This window comes from Anthonomus grandis, chromosome 12 (assembly GCF_022605725.1).
Source record: "Anthonomus grandis grandis chromosome 12, icAntGran1.3, whole genome shotgun sequence".
In the NCBI taxonomy this organism is placed as follows: domain Eukaryota; kingdom Metazoa; phylum Arthropoda; class Insecta; order Coleoptera; family Curculionidae; genus Anthonomus; species Anthonomus grandis.
The window spans coordinates 2,744,708-2,768,230 of record NC_065557.1 but is presented as its reverse complement, the minus strand read 5'-3'; the positions used below and the strand labels follow the sequence as shown (position 1 = coordinate 2,768,230).

Sequence of the window (23,523 nt, the reverse complement as noted above, 5' to 3'; positions counted from 1 at the left end):
AAGGTGTGCTCAGTGATTTAACACATGTAAATAAACCAGTGCTATTAAATTTAGATAATCTTAGTGCCATATCTATGATTAAGAATTGTGAGACATTGTTGTACAGTTTGTTCCGTTAGTTCTGTAATGTAAGCAGCATGATAATTAGGTTAAATCATAGGTGGCGGGCAGTGTACTAAAAATGAATTTTTATACTCTGTATTAACGAGTTGTAAACAGAGTGTTTTAAGTTTTTTTTACGTTTTTCCTTTTTTAGTAATGGCCGACGACGCCGACGTGTAATCATTTATTTTTGTAAACGTTTAGTAAGTTTTCTCGCGTTTAGTAAAAGTTTGACCATTAAATCCTTTTGCAATGTACGCTTCCGAGTTTTATGTCAATAAATAACTTTAAGATTTATTAATACAGTGGGTGACATTAATACTTGACAATGTAACAATATTTACTTAAAATGTTGCCTTGCAAAATCCACTATCTCAAGCGTCCATTACCTCTAATTGTTTACCTCTAGATATATGAAATACTAGTGCAACACATATGTTTACCTAATCATGCAATTAAAAATTATTTTTCAATCTATATCTTGTAATTTCATAGAAAAATATTGTCTCCGATACCAATGCTTAATACATGGTTGTTACATCTTGTTTTTTTTTATTTACTTTAAAGAAAATGATTTATTTTAATGGGTAATAAGTTGACTGTATCAATATATATAATCAACTACCAACAAAAATCAAAGAACTTAAATAGTTTAACCAGTTCAAGAGCAAACTTAAAATGTTCCTAACTGAAAAGTCTTACCTTTACTGTTCCTGAAGAACTATAGCCGCTACTACCACCACCAGGCCCATCCGCCTCCTCACTTTGTAATATTTGTGAAATCTGTATACTGTTCAATTCAGTACTGAACTCCACCTCACTGCTAGTGTTCTCCTTTTGGAAACTGCTATTTGTTATAGTCAAAAACTCTAAATTTTTTGACACTTTCTCTTTTCTGTCTTGGTTAATCACTGTGCTACTCGACGTCACTGTTTCAGGCCTTTTATTGTCAACATTTGGCTCTTCAGCATTATCTTCCATCGCCTTTAAGGGGGTGCTTAAACTTGGCATGCTTAACATGTTTGAACTGACAAACACCCTGTTTACCCTTGCAGGTTTATTATTTAGGTCCATTAAAAACCTCACCAGATGCTGTATGGGAATTGGCCTTAAAAATATCGAGACAAATTGCTCTATTGATGTCAGGCTGCTGTTCAAATCGGCCCGTTTAAGTTGACTTTTTGGCGAATTCTGTGAGGTTTTATTGGGGTAATCATGCTTTACGGCGGCATCGAACGCTTTTGCCAAGTTAGTTTTGGCCTTTTTTGCAGACTTTTTAGGCGTCCGGGTGGGCTGTGCCTGTATAACAAACGGACTGGTGGTTATTAAGGGGGTCAGTGAAGAATTCGTCAGCGGGGTCTTTATGATGATATACTGCTGGGGAATCACAGTCGGAAGGTTCAAAACATTCTAGAAATAATTAAAAAATAAACACTTTGAGGAAAATGATTTTTGTTTGTTTGTTTACATTTGAAGTGTCATTGTCAAATGTCAAAAGTGACAGGGCCTTTGGGGGCGCCCTCTGGCACAGGTGGAATGTTTTTTTTGAGTTGTTTATTGTAAAAAGACTGTTTTTGTGTCTATTGAACAAATAAAATTGTTTAATGGTCTCTTTTAATCATGAAAATAACAATTAAAACCGTTCCCAGTTTGAGAACTGCCTCGTCTGTCAACGTTGACATTTGACAGTTCAGTCATCAAGTGTCAAAGTCAAACATAAGACATCTGTCACAATAAACCAAATGTGTTGTTTTAAAAATTTCAATTTTCTTATCAAATAGCCCCAGTTTAAAAAACTCTATAATAATGGCCAAGGCCTGTGGGACCGTAAGTGAACAGCTCCAAGCGAAAATCGACGAGTGGTTAAGATGGGATAAAAACCCCAAAACGTCCTTGGCAATTAAGCAATTATTTGAAGAAAACAAGTTCGATCAGTTAAGTAAAGTGTTGCTAAATCGCTTAAAGTTCGGTACGGCCGGCCTGAGGGGCAAAATGTCCGCGGGGTACGCCTGCATGAACGATTTGGTTATAGTGCAAACCGGCCAAGGATACTTAAAATATTTAGAAAAGTATCGAAGTGATCTCCTTAAGCGGAATGGAATTGTAGTGGGGTACGATGGCAGACATAACAGCAAAAAGTGGGCCGAAATAACCGCGACGATTTTCGCAAATGCCGGATACAAAGTGCGGATAACTAATGTGGTCCATCCTACCCCTTTAGTGCCTTTTACAGTGAAAACATACAATTTGGCTGGCGGGGTTATGGTGACCGCTTCCCATAACCCTAAGGATGACAACGGTTATAAAGTCTATGATGCCAATTCGGCCCAAATCATTTCCCCTGAAGATCAACGCATTCAGGATCTAATTTTGGACAATTTGGTACCTCAGGAATCATCATGGGACACCTCAGTGCTACAAGGTAATCCTCTAATCATTGATCACTTACCAGAAATCACTGAATTATACTTGAAACAAGTTATTTTGGACCAAATACATCCAGATGATATCGATAACAATGCGAAAGTGGGATTAAATTATGTTTATACTGCCTTGCATGGAGTGGGGTGGGCAATGGCCGAAAAAGTCGCTTTAAAAGTGAAAGGCAACCTGTTTCCGGTACCTGAGCAACAGGATCCTCATCCAGACTTCCCGACTGTTAAATTTCCCAATCCGGAGGAGGGCAAGAGCGCCCTGGATCTTTCTTTTAAATATGCCGACGAAAAGGGTTGCAGTATCATTTTAGCCAATGATCCTGACGCTGACCGGTTTGCTGTAGCTGAAAAGAACAAGATTTCCGGAGAGTGGAGGATATTCAATGGAAATGAACTGGGATCCCTTTTAGGGTGGTGGATGTTACAGAGTCATAAGAGGACAAATCCCCAGATACCTCTGGATAAGGTTTATATGATTTCTAGCACAGTGAGTTCGATGATTTTACAAACAATGGCCAAAGCAGAAGGTTTCAATTTTGTGGACACCTTAACTGGGTGCAAATGGATCGGAAACAAATGCCTACAGTTGGAGCGAGAAGGTTTTAAGGTTATATTCTGTTTCGAGGAGGCCATAGGTTACATGTGCAACGACATAATCTTGGATAAAGACGGCATATCGGCTTTGGCCAACTTTATTTGCCTCTCCAGTTTCGTTTACGGCAATAACAAACAATTATGTGACCAGTTGGATGAAATCTATGACAAGTACGGCTTCCATTTGTCCCTGAATTCTTACTATTTCTGTCACGAGCCGAAAGTGATTAATCAAATATTCGAGCGAATCAGGAATCTAAACGGTCCCAAGAAGTACCCCACCGGAATCCTTAACGAGAAATTCAAAATTACCGCCGTTCGAGATTTGACCACCGGATACGACAACGCTCAACCGGATAACCGTGCGGTGTTGCCGGTCTCCTGCGAGTCTCAAATGATCACGTTCACATTCGAGAACGGTTTGCATATTACGATAAGAACCAGTGGGACGGAACCGAAGATTAAGTACTACAGCGAGTTATGTACCAGCCCTGACGTTAAAGATAAATCGGTAGCGCTGGCAACGTTGCAAGAAATGGTCAATGCCATTTGTAAGGAGTTTTTGGAACCGGATAAAAATGGACTTGAGCCTCAAAATGCTAAATAAACGGTGCTAAAAGGAGTTGTTTTATTATTAGAATTTTTTTTTCACCAACTCATAAAATGATTGTCACAGGCATGTCGATCCTTTAGAATGATTCTATCGATATGGCATAACGTCCCTACACAATGTCTACGATACGTCATTTGAAAGATGTTTTAAAAAATATCGATACAGTTGAACGTGTCTACGAAATAACACTTGACATGCACATTAAGGTAAGAGATTCTTGTCTACAAACATCCCAAAATGAAATTAAAAAAAAAATAGTTTATGATCTTAAAGGATTTTTTTTCTATTGTCATAAATCGATACAACAAAACCAACGTAATTTGTCAAAAATCCCTATGTTACGTCAATTGTTAGTGTGATTAGTCTTCGAAAAAGAAAATATCGATACAATTGAACGTCCCTATAAACAAATTCCATGTGTCAAATGTTGACAGTCACACATCCCTACTAAGCATCATTAGTCGAATTTGACAGTTCTGTTGTCACTTTGAGGTTAAAAATTCTTGTCTAATGACATCGCAAAACCAAAAGTAAAGTAATAGCTTATGTTTTTAAAGGATGTTTTTGTCGATTGTCATAAATGAATATATCGATACAACAGAACGTCCGTACAAATATTGTTGACAGAAAAGATCTCGATAACAGTTGAACGTTCCATCAAAATTAAGTCATTTGACAGATTTTACACATCCTTACAGATCATCAGTCAAACTTGACAGCTGCAAATCAATCGCAAAATTAAACAAAAAAATAGTCTACGACATTAAACGATCTCTTTTTCAATTATCATACAAATTTATCGATAGAGCAGAAACTCGGTACAAACCAATGTCATTTATTAAAAATCCCTACGTTGCCATTTATTAGAGCGGTTATTGGTTGAATAAAAAAATATCGACCCTGTTAAACGCGCCTATAAACAAATGTCATTTGTCAAAGTTGATAGCTGTTACTTTAAGGTTAGAGATTCTTGTTTACAAATATCGCAAAATCAAACAAAAAATAACTTATGATCTTAAAGAATTTCTTTAACGATTGTAAATACTGGTTATATCGATACAACAGAACATTCGTACAAACTAATGTTATTTGTCAAAAATCCCTGTGTTACATCATTTGTTAGAATGGCTAGTCTTCAAAAAAGAAAATATCGATACAATTGAACGTCCCTATAAACAATATCCATTTGTCAAATGTTGACAGTCATACATCCCTACAAAGGATCATCTGTCGAATTTGACAGTTGTCACTTTGAGGTTAAAAATTCTTGTCTAATGACATCGCAAAACCAAAAGTAAAGTAATAGCTTATGTTCTTAAAGGATATTTTTGTCCATTGTCATAAATGAATATATCAATACAACAGAACGTCTGTACAAATATTGTGTTGAAAAAAAAAAGATCTCGATAACAGTTCAATGTCCCTACAAAACTAAGTCATTTGTCAAATGTCGGACATTTTTACATCAGTCAAACTTGACAGCTGCAAATCAATCGGAAAATTAAACAAAAAAATGGTTAACGACCTGTTTTTCGATTGTCATATAAATTTATCGATACAACAGAAATTCGGTACAAACCAATGTCATTTATCAAAAATCCCTACGTTGTCATTTATTAGAGCGGTTATTGGTTGAATAAAGAAATATCGATCCTGGTTAACGCGCCTATAGAAAAATGTCATTTGTCAAAGTTGTTTACAAACATCGCAAAATCAAACAAAAATTAACTTATGATCTTAAAGAATTTCTTTAACGATTGTCAATACTGATTATATCGATACAACAGAACATTCGTACAAACTAATGTTATTTGTCAAAAATCCCTGTTACGTCATTTGTTTGACATTGAAAAGAATATCGATACATTTTACCGTCCCTACAGCACACTATCATTGGTCAAATTGTGACAGCCACACATCCCTACAAAACATCATGAGTCAAATTTGACAGTTGTCACTTTGAGATTAGCGATTTTTGTCTACAAACGCAAAATCAAACAAAAAAATATGTTTAAGACTTTAAGGATTTCTTTGTCGATTGTTAAAAATGACTATATCGATACAACAGAAGTTCTGTACAAACCAATGTCATTTGTCAAACATTGACAGTCGCACGTCTCTACAACCGTCAAAAAATTGACAGTTGCGAACATTGAGGTTAGTTTCTTGTTCTTTGTTTATAAACATCGAAGAACCAAGTTAACACTCCAAAACCACCATGGAAGACCTGAAAATCGAAGAGATGGACCTCTACGAGATCCTGGAAATCGAATTCGGCAGTACAGCGGAACAAATCAAAAAAGCATACAGGAAAAAAGCGTTACAATGCCATCCGGACAAGAACCCGGACGACCCGAATGCCGCGAAGAAATTCCATCAATTATCCAAAATCCTCGAAGTGCTTACGGACGTAAAGGCGAGAGAAGCATACGATAGAGTCCTAAAAGGTAGAAAAGAGGCTGCCATAAGGCACAGAGAGCTCGACGGCAAAAGGAGAAAACTGAAAGAGGATTTGGAAGAGAGGGAGCGACTGGCAGCAGGTGGGGGTTACAAGCATAAGTCAGAAGCACAAAAATTAAGAGAAGAAATCGAGAGACTAAGGAAAGAAGGTTCCAAGCAAGTTGAAGAAGAGATCCAAAACATATTGAGAACGATACATGAGGAAACTCCGAAATCCGAATGGGACAGCTCGAACAATCGCATAAAAATCAAATGGAACTCGGAAAAAAAAGATCCGAATAACGGGGGCTACACCCGAGACCTCCTGCACCGATTTTTATCCAAATACGGAGACATACAGGCCCTAGTGCTTTCCCCAAAGAGAAAAGGCAGCGCACTGGTCGAGTTCAAGGAGCAAAAGGCCGCCGAGATGGCCGTTGAATTGGAAGTGGGGCTGCCGGAGAACCCTTTGAGGTTCGAGTGGATCAACGGGGCTCCCCAGGGTGCGCATAAGCCAAAAAGCGATTTAATTAAGGACAGTGATTTCGAGAGTGTTACTTTGATGAATTTGAGACGAGCCGAGGAGAGGAAGAAGTTGATCGAGCAGATGATGGCCGACGAGGATGAAAGCTAGTGTTGGTTTGGTGCAAATTTAGTGAAATTTTTTGTTTACGGTTAGAATGTATTGAGAGTGGATGATTGTAAGTATTTTTTAGGGTTTGTAAAATATCTAATATTTAAAAGGGTATTATAAATGTTCTAAATTAATTTGCAGTCATAAATTTCCAAGGACAACAAAAAGAGCATTTTTTTTTAACTATGTACTATAGGCAATTGTAGCAAGAAACCTAAAATTACTTCAAATATTGTAAAGACAAAATACACAATTTGGAAAACAACAAATTATTTAAAATGCTTGGAAAATATTCAAGAAAGAAAAGACACTAACTAATTTCAGTTATTTTAAGTGGAAAAATAGAAAATGCATTTTCCGCAGAAATTTTTTTTGTAGATTTTATTTAAGGGACAATTCCAAGTACTAAATAAATCAACATTTCTTATAATGTGGGGTATAAACGCAAAACGCGACATGTCCATTTTTCAACGAAAATGACCTTCATGTGCACCCAGAAAGTGTATAAATTTCTCTATCTGCCACTAATATATTTGCCTGCAAACCACGACATTTACGCTTATAAACGCTCGTTAAAAATTTCGGTTAAACGCAAAATGCGACATCGCAACCTGCATTTGAGATTCAAAATGCGACGTTGTCCACACGACCAATCAGCGAGCAGCTTACTAACACCTGATAAATCGTATGTTTTGGTATAAACGTATTATTATTTTTTTCTTTACAAGCATGCAAGCACGAGGGTGAAATTTGTTGATATTCTGTGCGTGTGTTTTCATAATTATTATAAATATAATGGCCGATAACAACAAGAAACTCTTGCCGGATACCCAAAATCGAGCTCGAAAAAGATCTTTTCAACCACAAGAATGGAAAAGGGAAAAAGCTAAAGTAGCAAGGTAAGTTAAGACCAAGTATAAAAATAAATAAATAGTTAACTAAGAAACGTAATAAATGTTTACAATACGTTAAATGACTGTGATATTAATATTTTTCTCATAAATATTTGCCCTTTTAATAATATTTAAAAATGTTGCTGAAGTTTTTGTTTAATTCTTTGCCGAGTTTTTATTGTTTGAGAAATAATTAAAATTGCTTAAATTATTAATAATGTAATGCATATTTTCTACGACTATTCCAATCTATAGAAACAAATTCATAAAAAAAATCGAGCAATCGGCAAAGCTATTTCAAGCTGAGCTTATTATTTTTTTTTTTGTTTCAGATATTCACCTAAATCTTTACCAGAATTTCCCAAATGTGGACATAGGGAAAGTAATGGACCGTTTCTATGCTGGCATCTTACCATGAACGATATGAAGGAGTTTCATAGAAGTTTTTATTCAAGCAAGAAGAAAGCTGACCAAGATGCATTTCTTTTAAGTTATTGCTCAGGATCCACGCCTGCAAGAAAAAGAAGTAGAGGGCGTGCTACTAGTAAGCCAAAAGCAGTGTCTTTAACGACAGCAAGACGGTAAAGCAGTTCAAGTATGTAGGGAGGCATTTCTGGGTATCTTAGGAGTGAAAAAGGACAGAATATTGCGCTTGGTGAAAAAGTTTATAAACACAGGAACAGCGCCAAAGGAGAATCGTGGCGGTGATCGTGTTATGGGGAAAAACGATGACAAAAAGGTTTGCATGAAGACATTCATTGAATCATTAAGGTGCACCGAAAGTCACTATTGCCGCTCTGATAGTCCACATCGTGTTTATTTGCCTTGTGACTTAAACATAAAAAAACTATGGAATATCTACAACGAACAAGCTGAGCCTAATCAAAAAGTGAAGCAGTGCTACTTTTGAAAATATTTTAATAGGAAATACAACGTTGGATTCGGAACACCTCAAACAGATCTTTGTTCAACCTGTCTTCAATATAAAGAAAAAATTAGGAGATGCACGGATCCTAAGGAAAAGCAGTCATTTATTAGAAATCACAGAGTCCACACTCTTCAAGCCAAAAGCTTCTTTGCTTTTCTCAAACAAAACTCCGATGAAGTAGTAAATATTTCTTTTGACTGTCAAAAAAATTTACCCCTACCGAAATTACCCGATCAGCAGGCCTAATTTTCAATGCAAATTAACTTTTTTAATTTTGGAGTTGTCATAGGAAGTTCAAAATCACCATTAACAAAAGAAAACGTAAGGTGTTTGAAGGGTGGATGCCTTATCCTGTTCCCATCAACCAAGGGGGACACAACAATACTGAGTTGTGTCTAAGTACTCGAAGGACCAATCAATATGATTAAAAATAAAACAACACTTGTACAACAGAATATGTACACATTTAATAAACAAATTTTTCTTTTTAGTTTTCCTTGCCTCAACTGAGCCCTTATTTAATCTATACACTGATTTCAGTCATTATATACACTGTACAACTTCTTTTTCTTTACATTTCTTCTTCAACTTCACTAACAACAAGGCACTATTGACATAATAAAGGCCGCCATTTTGCTTCCATTCCATAACTTGGGTTAAACGAATTAATACGTTTAAGTATTTAGGGCACAGAGAACTTTACCATCAACACAAACCAATTTATATGAGTCAGAGCTATATTATTAATTAATGCAACTTTTCACAAGTTTTGTTTAAAATTTAGGTTATTTACAGAAAAGAAATTAATAAAGTGGTGTTGTTGTGAGTTTTCACAACAGTGTTATACATGGACCGAAGTCGAAAGACCCAAGAGCTCCAATGAGATTGCATCTGCTATTCATCATACTCTAAGTACGTATGAGTTTAAAGCTACTAACAAAATCATTCGACTTTTCTGCGATGGTTGTGGGGAGCAGAATAAGAATTCGATTTTTATCGGAATGCTTTGGAACTGGTTTAATTCCAATGCGCCTCCGAACGTTGAAGAGATACAAGTATTTTTCCCTGTAGTAGGTCATTCTTTTATGCCACCTGACAGAGTTTTCGGCAATATCGAAAAAGTAGTCCGAAGAACTGCGGAGATCCTAGAACCTTCTCATTACGTGAACATGATAAAAGATCGGGCAACAGTTTTTAAAATGGGTGTAGATTTTCAGGTTTTCGACTGGAAAACTGAAATAAAAAAAACTTTAAAACCTACTACACAATGGCACTTCAAATTTAAACCAGCAAAAAGATTCGTTCTAACCAAAAATAAATTAGGCACGGTTTTAGTCAGAGGCGAAGCATTATACAGGAGTGATTTAGGACAAGCAAAAGGTATTTGTAGAAAAGGGAAGCGAATTGAAGCAGTAAGGCCTAAAACACTCCAAGTTGGACTGAGAATAAAAGAAGATAAAATTAAAAGCATTTCAAACTTATTAAAGACTCACTAAGGGGATGAATGGAAATCAAACGAAGCATTAGGTTATTTCGAAAATATTTTCGACAGCAATGTAGAAAATAATTTTGAAAGGCAGGTTGATGCCGATGAAAATGAAATAATAAGTGACGAAGAAATTAATATCTAAAAATAAGTTTTTGTAAAAGTTTTTTTTTATTTTAATAAAGTTTTTCTAAGTGACTTGGTTTTTTTTCCTAATAAAAAACGGGAGCTAATAATTTTAGTAAGTTGGGTTTATCATTGCTCTGCTCGATTGTTGTGTGCAAAATAAGACATGTCCAAGCCTTAGTTTCAGAATGCGACATGTCCAAAATATAGCTCTAAATTAAAGGAAGCCTAATGATTATGCATTCATCAAAATGGTAGGGTAGACATATTTAAAAATTCAGTTTTAAACAATAATTAAAACTTATTTCAATAAAGCAATGAAAACCTTGAAAAAGGTTTTTTTTAGTTTTCTCAAATTGTAATCTAATGGACATGTCGCGTTTTGCATTTATACCCCACAATATATCTGATTACAGTACAGTACAGTAAATAAATACTTATCTTTAAATATAAAAGCACACACAGATATTAGGCTATCTAGGTGCTTAGGATTAAACAAGAAATGTTATGTCGAATACTTTATCTAATATATTTCATTCAATTCAAATTGGCTTATTTTATTAATGCACCTTAGCAAAACCACTTACCTGGTTAGCAAAAACATTCCCCCAACGTACATTGACAAAATCCCGCCATTGCGCCGGTAGTTCTTCCGGTAACCTTTTACATGGCGCCACCAGCTGATCCAAAGGATAAATATAATGCACCACCGGTTTCACTTTGTTAAGCATAAAATATTGCTGAATGGGATTCGTGACGCATCTCGGATGTTTCGTTTTCACTATGTGCTTCAAGATGCTCCCTTTGGTGCGGTGCGGCATCATGTGCTCTTGCACGTGGCCGATTACGTCATTTAAGTGGACTTTTTTGCCCTTTTCCGTCCCCAAGAGGAACGTTTTAAATTGATCCAGACCGAAAGCCAACAAGCTAAAACCAATTTGCAGTTTTTTAAGGGTTTTATGGTGTGTGGGGATATTACCGTTCTTCCGCATCAGAAAAACGACTTTTCGACCCGAAAAACTGTTCGGATTTAAAAGGGATTTGCGGTAAAAGTGACGGATAAGTGAACACTTCACTTTTCGAGACGGTTTCTAGTATAAGTTTCGGGAAGGTCAGGATGTATTGCCAGTTACCAGCCATTTTGTAGTGTAGGGATTTTGAGAGTTCTTGCTGTACGTGCCTAAAAATTTAAGAAAATTTGGGCAAAAACGTTCGGATGTATGACTGTGTACGGTGTCAGTTTTTGAATTAAGTTTCTATCTTAAGTAACAAGAAAGTTATACGAAATTCCACTTTTTTTCCAAAACTATTGATTTCTCAGGTTTTTTATGTAGTTACAAGATAGTTGTGAGATAATTCGGTGTACATATCAGTGTTCGAATGAAGTTTCTATCTTGAATAGCAAGAAAATTTTGAATAATTGAAAAGTATAATGTAAAAGTGGCATGTACAGCTAACAGTAATAGAGAGAATTACATAATAAAAATAATTTAAAAAAAATTAATACTGTACCTTACTAACATGTTATACACAGAGGACATATACAATATTAGAACATGGAATAATTATTAATGTATATATTAGAAGTTTGTAGTTATGTACATTTTAAAAGTAAATTTAATTGCAAGCAAATATCACATCACAGGATACTTCTACAAGAGGTAGAACAAGCTAACTATATGAGTCTCTTATGTAAAGATACTATGGAAGAACATTTGGGACCTAAACTCCATATTTTTTACCTCAAATAGAGACCATAGGTAAATTTATACACCCTTCAATTTCTGGGGAAGTTTAAAAAAATACTTTAAGTATATACTTGTGTATAAAAATAACATCACCTTCCTTGTGTTACACAAGAGTTTTTTTTACTACATAAAATTGTACTTAATAATTAGTTTTAGGAGTGTTTTTTTAGACACATACTATTGTTTGGTAACTTTTATTGTATTTATTTTCAGTACTTTCAGGTACTGCGTACCTAGGCGCAAATAAATTATATTACATTCTCTTTTGATTGAAATGCCTTCATTTGTATATTTTCTGTTCAATAAATAAATAAAAAATAAAATGTTTGATGTATAAAAATTGTAAAAATCACTAATTCCACTTTCTTCAGAAATTGTTGATTTTTCAGATTGTTATGTAGATAAAGGACTGTTGTGGAATAATTCGGACTTGTTACTGCTCTTCCAAATAATTACAGATGACCTAATCGAGCCAAAGATTCACTGTTTTGAGGTTTTTAGAGATAAATGTGAAGAAGTAGGAATGCCTGGACTAATCTTCAAAATACTCTTAAACCTCTTCCAGGCAATTGAAGATGAGCTGACTCAGTCGAAAAATTTTAGTGATGAATTTGAGGCAATTGTAATGCCTGGACTAGTATTCTGAGTAGTCTCCAATAACTTCCAGGCAAATAAAGATAAAATTGACGAAAACAAAGAAAAACACAAAGTCACGGTCTCACAACATGTAGTCACAGGCTACACGTGTTTCGCTCTAGTTAGAGCATCATCAGGCCTTTAGAAGCCAGTACATAAATAAACAATAATTTTTAGGTTTAGTGTTTATTTATGTACTGTGAAGTGTGTGGATGGCCTCTAAAGGCCTGATGATGCTCAAACTAGAGCGAAACACGTGTAGCCTGTGATTACATGTTGTGAGACCGTGACTTTGTGTTTTTCTTTGTTTTCGTCAATTTTGAATGTTGGTCTCTTAGAGAATAACGGATGAGATTTTTGTAATTAGAGACTCAAGAACTTTTACCGTTTTGAGAGTGTAATAAGGGAATCTGAAACCATTGAAATGCCTGGAATATTCCTCTAAAGTAATACTTTATCCTCTTACAGGAAATTGTTGATGAATTAAATTAATCAAGAGATTACTGTCTTTTTACCACAGCCCATTTTTTGTGGATGTTTGCAACCTTTTGCTACCCTTTTGAATTTATCAATGTGACAATCCTGTTTTAGCCTTTTGAATTAATTTTCCACTTTATCGAAGTTATTTCAAGCTTTATTTTTGATTTTAAATTACTTCCAGACTCTTGGACTCATTTTCAATTTAATCCCGGGCACATTTTCAGGAATATTTTGGTATTACTCATTCTTTATGTGGTCCAAGAATTTCACGTCGTTTTTATATATTCCATATCTTCCAGATATTTGGGGTTATTTTAAATTTAATTCCAAGCTTTTCAAAGTTTTTACAGGCCACCCGGTCTGCTTTTTTATCAATAAGGATGATAATGATCCCATTCCATCCCTTTGGTAAGGTGTCCGTTTTCCATAAGCTCTAGTATGGCAGTACCTAGATCCTCTTATATATGTTAATTTTAATAGTAATAACTTTCCGGATTATTGGGGTTTTAAATGTATATTTCATACGAATTTAATTCAATTAATTGCTCGATTCTTATCACACGTATTTTGCACACATGCCCCCACTAAATATTCATTAAGCAGCCATCATCCAGGCCCAATTAAAGCTCTTTCATGCAGGCCAGTCTACATGTCAGTTTTTGAATCAAGGTTCTACCTTGAATAGCAAGAAAGTTATCCAAAATTTTGAAAAACGTCTGAGGTATAAAAATGGCAAAAATCACAAATTCCACTTTTGTTCAAAACCCATTGATTTCTCAGATTTTTATTTAGTTACAAGATAGCTGTGGAATAATGCAGTGTACATTTCAGTCTTTGAATCAAGGTTCTACCTTGAATAGCAAGAAAGTTATTTAAAATTTTGAAAAACATCTGATGTATAAAAATTGCAAAAATCACAAATTTCACTTTTTCTCAAAAACCGTTGATTTCTCAGATTTTTGTTTAGTTACAAGATAGTTGTGGAATAACTCGGTTCACATGTCAGTTTTTGAATCAAAATTCTACCTTGAATAGCAAGAAAGTTATCCAAAATTTTGAAAAACATCTGATGTACAAAAATGGCAAAAATCACAAATTCCACTTTTTCTTAAAAACCGTTGATTTCTCAGATTTTTATGTAGTTACGAGATAGCTGTGGAATAATGCAGTGTATATTTCAGTTTTTGAATCAAGGGTCTACCTTGAATAGCCAGAAAGTTATTCAAAATTTTAAAAAACATCTGACATATAAAAATGGCAAAAATCACAAATTCCACTTTTATTCAAAAACCGTTGATTTCTCAAATTTTTATGTAGTTACAAGATAGTTGTGGAATAATGCAGTGTATATTTCAGTTTTTGAATCAAGAGTCTACCTTGAATAGCAAGAAAGTTATTCAAAATTTTGAAAAACATCTGATGTACAAAAATGACAAAAATCACAAATTCCACTTTTTCTTAAAAACCGTTGATTTCTCAGATTTTTATGTAGTTACAAGATAGTTGTGGAATAATGCAGTGTATATTTCAGTTTTTGAATCAAGAGTCTACCTTGAATAGCAAGAAAGTTATTCAAAATTTTGAAAAACATCTGATGTACAAAAATGACAAAAATCACAAATTCCACTTTTTCTTAAAAACCGTTGATTTCTCAGATTTTTATGTAGTTACGAAATAGCTGTGGAATAATGCAGTGTACATTTCAGTCTTTGAATCAAGGTTCTACCGTGAATAGCAAGAAAGTTATCCATATTTTTGAAAAACATCTGATGTAAAAAAATCATACCTTCCAGTTTTTCTTAAAAACTTATTAGTACAATCTCCAGGAATTTCTAGCTTTTTCAACAAAATCTTCTATTTAAGCATTCATCTACTTAGATTTTTAAATTGACGTCCCTAATTTTGAAAAAACTAATTTTTATTATGTTCCTGCAATCATGAACTGAAAATGATTATGTCAACCATATAGACCATGCATATTTTGTTCTGCATTCTTAAGTACTCATAATGCTGTTTTTTGGATTGAATGTTCCTCTACTTCGATTTGATGGAAAATTGTTGAGCTTTACCTAATAAATCATCTATCGCTTTAGAGTTTAGGTTTCTATAGTAACAAGTTATATGCCACTTGGTTTTTCCAGATTCCTCTTATTTTTTAGGTACTTGTCCAAGAACTACTTGATTTTTTAATAACATTTAATTTATGTAGCATTGCAGTTCATCTTTATGAACACTGAACTCAGTTAATTCGTTTTTGAAGCAGTTTCTTTCAGGTTTTCCTGTTATTTCTGAAAAATGGCTTCAAAATTCCATGACTGAAAAATGGCTTTAATATATTCGTATCTTTAATTCATTTATTTATTGTTTAATTCATCGCAATAGACCAGGGATAATAAGCATTCAAAGGGTTAGAACTATAGATCCTAAAGGACACTTTTGCTCATATTAAGGGTTAGGGGTAATAATAGATTAGAAGCGTTATGCCGTTACTTAAGAGATGAGTTAAGGTTCATTTCGACCAATTTTCATGAATAGCAATAGACCAGGGACAAAGTAATAAGCATTCAAAGGTTTAGAATTTTATAACTATAGGGAATAAAAGACACTTTTGCTCATTTTAAGTGTAGAAAGGTAATATTAGATTAGGGGCGTTATACTGTTACCTGTTGCTTTAATAAATTGTCTGGAAATGATTCAAAGAAAATTCCAGGCAATTGATTAACGAACTGTTTATTTTTCCAGGCAGTTCTGCCAAAAACATGTTCGAGTTTTATGAATTTAATTATTTCTTTTTAACATGTAAATATTGATTTGCCAAGAAACAATACTTGATCTTTCATGTAAAATACTTCCAGGCAGTTAAAGTTTTACCCCGGAATTTGTTCAGGGACATTTCAATCCAATATTACAGGAAAATTTCATTCATTCTCCCAAAAATTGGCATATAATTTTGTGAATTCTATGCAGGACGTTTATACATGTAAAAGTTTTAATATATAAATCTATTATTGAGGCTCTCTTATGTAGTTAATGCCTTTTTGTTGTAAATACCTGAAAATCTAAAATTTACACTTTAAAGCCCAATAACACAGAAGAAATCAATGGTTTTGGAAAATATAGGGAATAACTTTGAAGTTCTGGATGTAACCTTTAAAATAATTTTTTACTGTCTCAAAAAAGTGGCTAAGGGCGAGATCCAAAGTGGCTTTAAATGCCTGGACAGACCAAAGAAACATACTTCAAATGCCTGGAAAAGGATGAAAAATTGCTTAAAAGGCCTGGAATACATAAAACATAAACCATAATTTCATTTACCTCAAAGCCACTTTTAAAAAATTGGAAATATTGATTTGCCAAGCAAATTCTTGATCCTGCACAGATCCCTTGACAGAAATCGACCAATAAAACAAATTTATCTTTCAGGTTGATTTGATAGAGGTGCAAAAACGATGACTAACATACCTTAATTACACCTACCGCGATTTCTCATTTTATCTAACCAAAACTGACCTTCTAGTGTCGATAACTTCCGAACAGTTCGTTTCGAATAACTTTGCCCAAGAGTCGACGACTTCCAAGGCAAGGAGCAAGTTCGAGGGTCTGAACACCGAATAGGTCCTGCCCTCCCCCAAATATTTTAAATTCAACTGAAAACCATACTTGGTTCAATAAAAATGTCACTCATAATGATTTTTTTTTACCAAGTACTCTTTCACTTGCCGGCTAAACTCGTGGTACTCGGGATGCTCGAATGTAAGCAGGAAATTTTGAGCGAGCATTTGTACGTGCTGCCTCATCTGTTGCTCGATGATGCACAGTTGCTGATAAGTTAGTTTTAGGTCGAAAATTGACTTTTTTTCCTCCACCTTCAATGGTAAAAAATCTCAATTAAAAAAAAACCCAGACAAACCTTTGAATGCTCAACAACCTGAACACTATTATCCAGTCCGACACAACTAATGTCCGGTCCTATGTTAGCCAAAGAACTGTTTAACATTTCCTGTATGGCAGTTTGCTCTTGCGACTGGTATTTCTCATCGTATTCGCAAGACAGATTGTGCAGATAATCGAACACTTCCTCCCAAAGCTCTTTCACCTAAAACACCGCATAATTTAACGCCCTCCAGTGGATGATTAAACCGCTTATAACGAAACCTCTTTTTTGGTAATTTTCACGGCCTTATCGATCCTCAAGTCCTCCTTATCCAACAGGTTCTTATCATCATCCGCCAAGTAATCATATTCAGGATCGTGCTCTTCATCTTCAGTAGGTTTCGTTAATTCTTCAAGTGGTTTCGTGAAGCCCTTCAAAAACTCCTTCCAATCGTCATCGTCGCACTCCATATCGTACATATCGGTAGTGATATCGGGTGGAATGAAACTTTCCTCGATAACCTCCAAAGGGGTGGAACTTAAGTTAATTTTCGAGCGTGTTCTTAAGGCTATATTGGCCACCTCATCTGCTGCTTCTTCCTACAGAAAAAAAAAACAATAACCCAGTATAGACCAGAAAACTGATATTCACTTGTAAACTTTTAGGCGGCGGTATCTTAAATACCCCATCATCGGTATAAGTGAGCTCAGTGGTTTGAGTCGATTGGTCTTCAGTACAAATCGTGGGGGGAGTCGGTGGTGGTAAGGAATTAACATCAGACTCACTGGCACACGATTCGTTATTTTCGTCTTCGCTCTGTTATTAGATATATAGGAATATAAAAGTACTATATTATTAATGATAATAGGGAAATGGTTGCTTACCTCATCTTCTCCGGGGACATACTCGTCACCGGAATCGTCTTCTTTTAAATCTTCCCCGATAAGCACATGGGTTTCTGAGGGGGGTGGCACAGGCACCCAAGGTATATTAACCGGTGAGGAGTTTGATGAATATAGTTCCCTTAAATATTAGTTATAATTAAATGATTTCCTAAAATACAAAGCTTGCTACTAGATTGGCACTTCAAAAGTAACTAAAAAGTACCCAAATGTACAAAAAGTAAGAAATAAAATTGAAAAGAAGAAAAAAACAAACCAAGATGAGAAGTTTGTATGCACTCCCAGTCATGATCAAAATATTCAGTATAAAAATATAAAGTGCTTCACTTTTAAGTAATAATGCAACAGATCTTTTGAAGCAAATTAAGGCATGTGCATTGGAAGATAATTAAAAATCTTAATACTTAAATAAATAAGAGAATTCCTAGTCAATTCACTATTGGGCACTGGAACATTGAAGTTTTGTCTGTTATTATAAAGCTTTCTAGACTTATCGCTAATAAGATGCAATTTGTATTTTTTAAAGTAACCATGTTGTTTCCATTTACAAACAAGTTATATACAAACTGACATTTGCTTAAAATGCTCTGATTAGTTTGCTAATTCTTTGCTCAATTATGATCTTGATAGACATGGTAAAAGTGAGATGGGTCTATAACTTAGAGGGTCATTTAATTCACCACCTTTAAATAGTAGTTTTACAATAAATACTTTGAGGTTATTTGGAAATGTAGCTGTTACAAAAGAAACATTAACTGATCTGACTTTGAAGAATCTTGACATCGATTTGATCCTATAAGTGTGTTTATTCATAACTGTATGAAGAACACATCTGTTTAAGTGAAGTAGAAGGAGTAAAAGCTAAGAAATCTAGTTGGGGGTGTAGATTATCTGTCAGCTTGTTTGCTATTGAACAGTATAACTGATTAAACACACTTTGCATACAGTGGATATATTTTTAGTTTCCAATGAGTTCGTTAATAATATGCCAACGTTTAGTAGAATAGTTGTAAATTTTTTTAAGGTATGTAGGTAGACCCTTAGATTTATTGATGATGTTTTTAGACCAAGAGTAGTATTCCATGGTTTCTTTATAAAGTGGGAAGTTTTTAAGCTTTCAATGACAAGATCAATGAAAAGGTCGAGAGGAAGAAGAGGACTGTATATTATCATTATCTGATCAATTAAAATTCAACTTGCTATATAAACTTAAGTGTTTGCAGGTGGGTAGAACTTCGGAAAGATTGAATATTAACACATTAATACTGTCTAATAAAATAACTAATTGATTGATTATTAAGACATCAAAACTTTATTTATTTATTTCAGTAACAGCATTTTACAATTAGTAAACCAACTAAAATACCCAAACTAAAACAAATGGGTTATTCACTTTAAAAAGACAATTCTACTAGTTGAAATAATCCACTTTACAATATCTTTTTTAATTTTTTTATAAGGCTTTGTTCTTAGACACTGTGGTAGGTCATATATATCATACACGTCTTTGAAGAGTTCAGCTATTAAGTCTATCTAAAAGCTACATTTCTAGTATTTTTGTTATGGCTTATATGGAGTGTTAAGCATAAATCTAATGCCTGACTTAATATAAAATTATTCAATTGTAAATATTTAACAATTTTTATAAACCAACCACAACTGTCTAATAAAACAGCTCTGGTTACTTACTTGGCTTTGGCTCTGGTCAATTTCGGTTCGAAAGGCACCATCTCGGGACTTTCATCATCGGAGGCGTTATTCTCCAACATGGCCCTCACGTGTTCGTTCGTCAACACTTGCCTAATAATACTCTTAACATTGTGTACAGTCAAGTTGGACTTTTCGGCCTTTTTCTTCAGCTCCTCCTCGATTTCATCCTCGATGGTCTCCACCACTTTGGGGTCGATTTTTATGGGCGATTTACGCGGGGATCTTTTAGGGGGCGACTCGGGAAGCACGATCTCTAGGTCTCCGTCACCGTCCGAGTGTTCCGCGGGGCCCCGTGTTTCTTTCGAAGGCTTTAGGGGGCTACTGGTTTTATTATGGGACATTTGGTTCGGTTTGAGGGACATGATGGTCACAAGTTGGTACGGGTCAGTTTTAATGTTGTTTTTAACGGGTTACAATAAAGGAGCATTATTTGATTTGTTGAGTGTTACTATTAAAATGGAAATTAAATTAAGGCACCGCGTATTTGAATTTGTTTACATTTTAGTTTAAGTGTCAGTTGTCACTGTGTTTGACAAGTGACACTAAAATTAAAGCTGACAGGAAAAACTGTCAGTTCTGACAGATAGAACTGTTAAGACAGTGACAGTTGACAGATCGAATGTTTTGAAACTTACGCGCGCCTGCCACGCGCCACCAACAAATCGATTTTATTGATTGAAATTAAATTTTTACAAGCAACAGTTTGCTTTAGCATTTAACAATATTGATGGATATTTTCTGGCAAAAACTGTTTTTGTCTTCGGTATTCAACCTCAATTGCCTGGAATAAAATAATAATTTATTATAGGCTTTTCTGCTAATCCATAAAGCTTATTAAGGTTAAAAAAATGCGAAGATTTCCTGGTAATGATGATACTTTTCGAGAAAATCGACCCAATTGACCATAGTTCAAAAATCAAAATTAACGTACATCACGTATTGTTCCCAAATAAATAAAAAAAAAATAAAAACACCACACGAGTCCTCGTCTCTTCCTCCCGTCACTTCGCATACTTCTTATTGCATTATTTTCTACTTGAGCCGGAGTGCATTCGGGTTCAAAATGTCTTTGGCTAAATTATAAATAACCTTTCACGATTTTGACTATATATTCAAAGTCGCCCGCCCGCATTAACGACGACCCGAGGCAACGCAAAATGCACAACGATTCTAACGTTCCGTATTCATTTGGGGCGAATTTTACGCATTTCGGCCGCTTTTTTTACGGTAAATGCCCGGAATGGGTCCTGTACGGGTTCCTGGCCAGTTTTTCTTTGGGGTCGTGTTTTAATTTTCTCGAGTGTTTTGTTCTCTTAAGGTGCAAGAGAGACGGTAAGTGGAATTATGAGATTAAGTCACATGATGGTGAAATCGCGGTTCTAGTCTGAGCGATTTTGAGACATTTCTTAGTTTTCTACTCCCAGGCAGCACAAACACATTGCATGCATATTCTAAGAATATCTCATACCTCACTTGGCATATATTTAATTCATTAATCATACATTTAATACATTCGCATGCCTGCAATATTTTTTCATCTTTTAAAACATATCCCAGGCATGTCTAATTACAACTTTAAGTAAAATAGTAAAATTTGTAGAAACTATCAATATTGGTAATTAAATCAGAATATACAGCTTACAAGTAAATAGTAAAAAGAGTGAATTAGATAGATATGTGCATAGTAAAAATTAGTATTGATAAAATCATAATGAATGCAGATTGGCAGTTACGCAATATCGGTACTTACATTTTTCTGGTAAAGATGCTTTGGCTAAATAAATAACAACCACACATTCAATTGATTTTCAGTGACCTTCTTAAATTTAGGTTTTGCTTAAACAGACATTTATAAAAAGTATGTAGTAATGATTCCAATTACAAGCACAAATAACTTGTAGTTGTATTAATGTAAGTAACATAATTATTTCAGATTCTGGTGTTCCACAATTTTTGAGACAATTCTCTTAGCAATATATTGAATTCAATTCACATTTTAGCCCCTCAACTCAAATACTACGTGTTTTTATCTAAAAATAACATAGAAAAACTTTATACAATACCAATAGTTTCATTGTTAAAACTCAAATAACTGGAACCACCCTATTTTTGTCAAAGGATGAGCCATCCCTCAAAATCTTTTACCCCAATATTCAAATGGAAGCGCCTCCTTTGCTCATAACTTTAATTAAGGGTCTTTTTGAGTATTATTCATCTAGACAAAAAAAATTATCCCATTTGCTACTAATGAGAACATGGTGCATGGTGGTTCTATAGTCCTACCAATCTCAAGTTTTAAAATACTAATAAAATTAGTATTTTAAAACTTATACTGGAAAATTGAATATTCTCGGCTACCAGTATTAAATACATATGTAACATATTCCACAATATTTCATTGATTTTTCTAGGTATCCTCTCAATAATCCTCCAGATCAACTTGGTGGACTGTTTACTCTCACTGGTAGCACTCCAGGACCTGTTGAGCACTTACCAGGAAACCTGGACGGCTTCCAACGGCCTCTGTATGTTCTACAACGGGACGTCCACCTTAGCGAACACCCTCCTCATTTATCTTCTAATCTGCCTCAATTTCCACGTGATCACTTTCTGGAACCTGCACAACAAGCAAACCAATAAGAACCCACTGACCGGGTTCGGTGATGGGTCGAGTAGTGAATGTTTGGTCACCAGGAGTGACATCAGTCGCACGGTCACTATCGACTATAGAAAACGGAAAAGTGACATATCTGTCCTATTACCGGTCATTTTTGCTTGGGTACTATCGGTGTCCATCAGTATGCCAGTCTATGTGTTGTCTACTAAAGTAAATGTAGAAGGGGCAATAAGTGTTTGTGTTTTAATGAAGAACTTCCATGGACTGGCTCTGAATGTGTCCGTCCTGGTTTTTAGTGCCGTATTGCCGAGTTTATTGTTGCTAACAAGTTTGTTTATATTGTTGCATAAATTGAGGAAAACTATTAGACGAAATGACATAATCGGAATGGCCGAATTGAAAGTGAAAAAGCAACTGTTGATCTTCAGTGTGGTTTTGACTAGTTTTTATGTGGTCACTTCATATCAGAGACATATTTTTACTGTAGTCTTAACTGTTCGCGAAATATTGTTTAAACAAAATTATTATTATAACAATTATTTGAATGTTTATCAGATTTTGTGGCATTATAGTGGCACGGGGTTAAGGGGGCTGATTTTTTATTTGTTCGTGCCTGACCTGAGGAAGGTGCTTAGGGAAAAGTTGTTTTGCCTTAGGAGAGATAGTTAATAAAAAAGTTCTTGGAAAATGTATTTTTTTGTTTGTTTTTCTGATCCATAATTAAATTTATTATATTTATAGGGTTCAAGTATTTAAAATTTTTATTGGTTTATACAATTTTGAATAATACAATTTTTTTCATTAAACCAATGATTTTTGAAATACCAACGAAAACATAAGTGTTCAACAAAAAAAATGCGAAAGATATTTTTGATAGAAAATTGAATAGTCTGACTAATTTTTTTTTTATTAGACTAACAGTTTTTGAGTGAAGTTTCTGAAATCTTTAAACTCAATTTTCTCGAAAAATACCACAAATACCAGAAAAAACCTAGGAATACTTTCGATAGACAATTGTCTAATTTACAACTTTTATTACCATATTTTTCCCTTTCGACCAATTATACTCCAAAAAAACAACCATCCAATAAAAAAAATCTTCACACTTATATATAAGCCAGCATCCGTCTTTAACTAGCCTCACTTAAAAATAAAAAAAAAACCAAACAATTCCCTCGCCCAATAACGCACATTTAGTTACATATTAATTTCATTTATAACGGATGCATTTAACTTATATATGACGCGTATATTCACCGCATCAGATTTCCCACACCACTCTTCATTGCCGCCACATGGTATTGAA

At 34.6% G+C, this 23,523-nt stretch overlaps 4 protein-coding genes across 4 annotated transcripts in view; 3 read left to right on the top strand and 1 right to left on the bottom strand.

Annotated features, from left to right (window-relative positions):
- LOC126742722 (GON-4-like protein) overlaps nt 1-20,129 on the bottom strand; it is a 35,454-nt gene extending 15,325 nt beyond the window's left edge. The window contains exons 1-10 of the mRNA XM_050449506.1: nt 19,580-20,129; nt 17,873-18,011; nt 17,640-17,804; nt 17,270-17,587; nt 17,043-17,210; nt 16,816-16,980; nt 16,625-16,761; nt 11,230-11,430; nt 10,838-11,177; nt 805-1,512 (exon numbers count right to left, since the gene is read on the bottom strand). Of these exons, the coding sequence (XP_050305463.1) occupies nt 805-1,512; nt 10,838-11,177; nt 11,230-11,430; nt 16,625-16,761; nt 16,816-16,980; nt 17,043-17,210; nt 17,270-17,587; nt 17,640-17,804; nt 17,873-18,011; nt 19,580-19,962 (2,724 nt within the window). The 5' untranslated portion in view covers nt 19,963-20,129. The remainder of the gene's footprint in view (nt 1-804; nt 1,513-10,837; nt 11,178-11,229; nt 11,431-16,624; nt 16,762-16,815; nt 16,981-17,042; nt 17,211-17,269; nt 17,588-17,639; nt 17,805-17,872; nt 18,012-19,579) is intronic.
- On the top strand, nt 1,804-3,753 carry LOC126742732 (phosphopentomutase). Its single transcript, XM_050449514.1, has one exon. It carries the CDS (start codon nt 1,909-1,911, stop codon nt 3,736-3,738), a length of 1,830 nt encoding a protein of 609 aa, XP_050305471.1. The 5' UTR covers nt 1,804-1,908; the 3' UTR covers nt 3,739-3,753.
- LOC126742750 (dnaJ homolog subfamily C member 17-like) lies at nt 5,781-7,367 on the top strand. The gene has a single exon (XM_050449541.1). The coding sequence runs from the start codon at nt 5,963-5,965 to the stop codon at nt 6,815-6,817; it is 855 nt and encodes a 284-aa protein (XP_050305498.1). The 5' UTR covers nt 5,781-5,962; the 3' UTR covers nt 6,818-7,367.
- A 430-nt stretch (nt 20,130-20,559) lies between the features above and the next one.
- On the top strand, nt 20,560-22,909 carry LOC126742748 (uncharacterized). Its single transcript, XM_050449539.1, has 2 exons — nt 20,560-20,932; nt 22,012-22,909. Exons 1-2 carry the CDS (start codon nt 20,758-20,760, stop codon nt 22,884-22,886), a joined length of 1,050 nt encoding a protein of 349 aa, XP_050305496.1. The 5' UTR covers nt 20,560-20,757; the 3' UTR covers nt 22,887-22,909.
- Nucleotides 22,910-23,523: the final 614 nt, after the last annotated feature.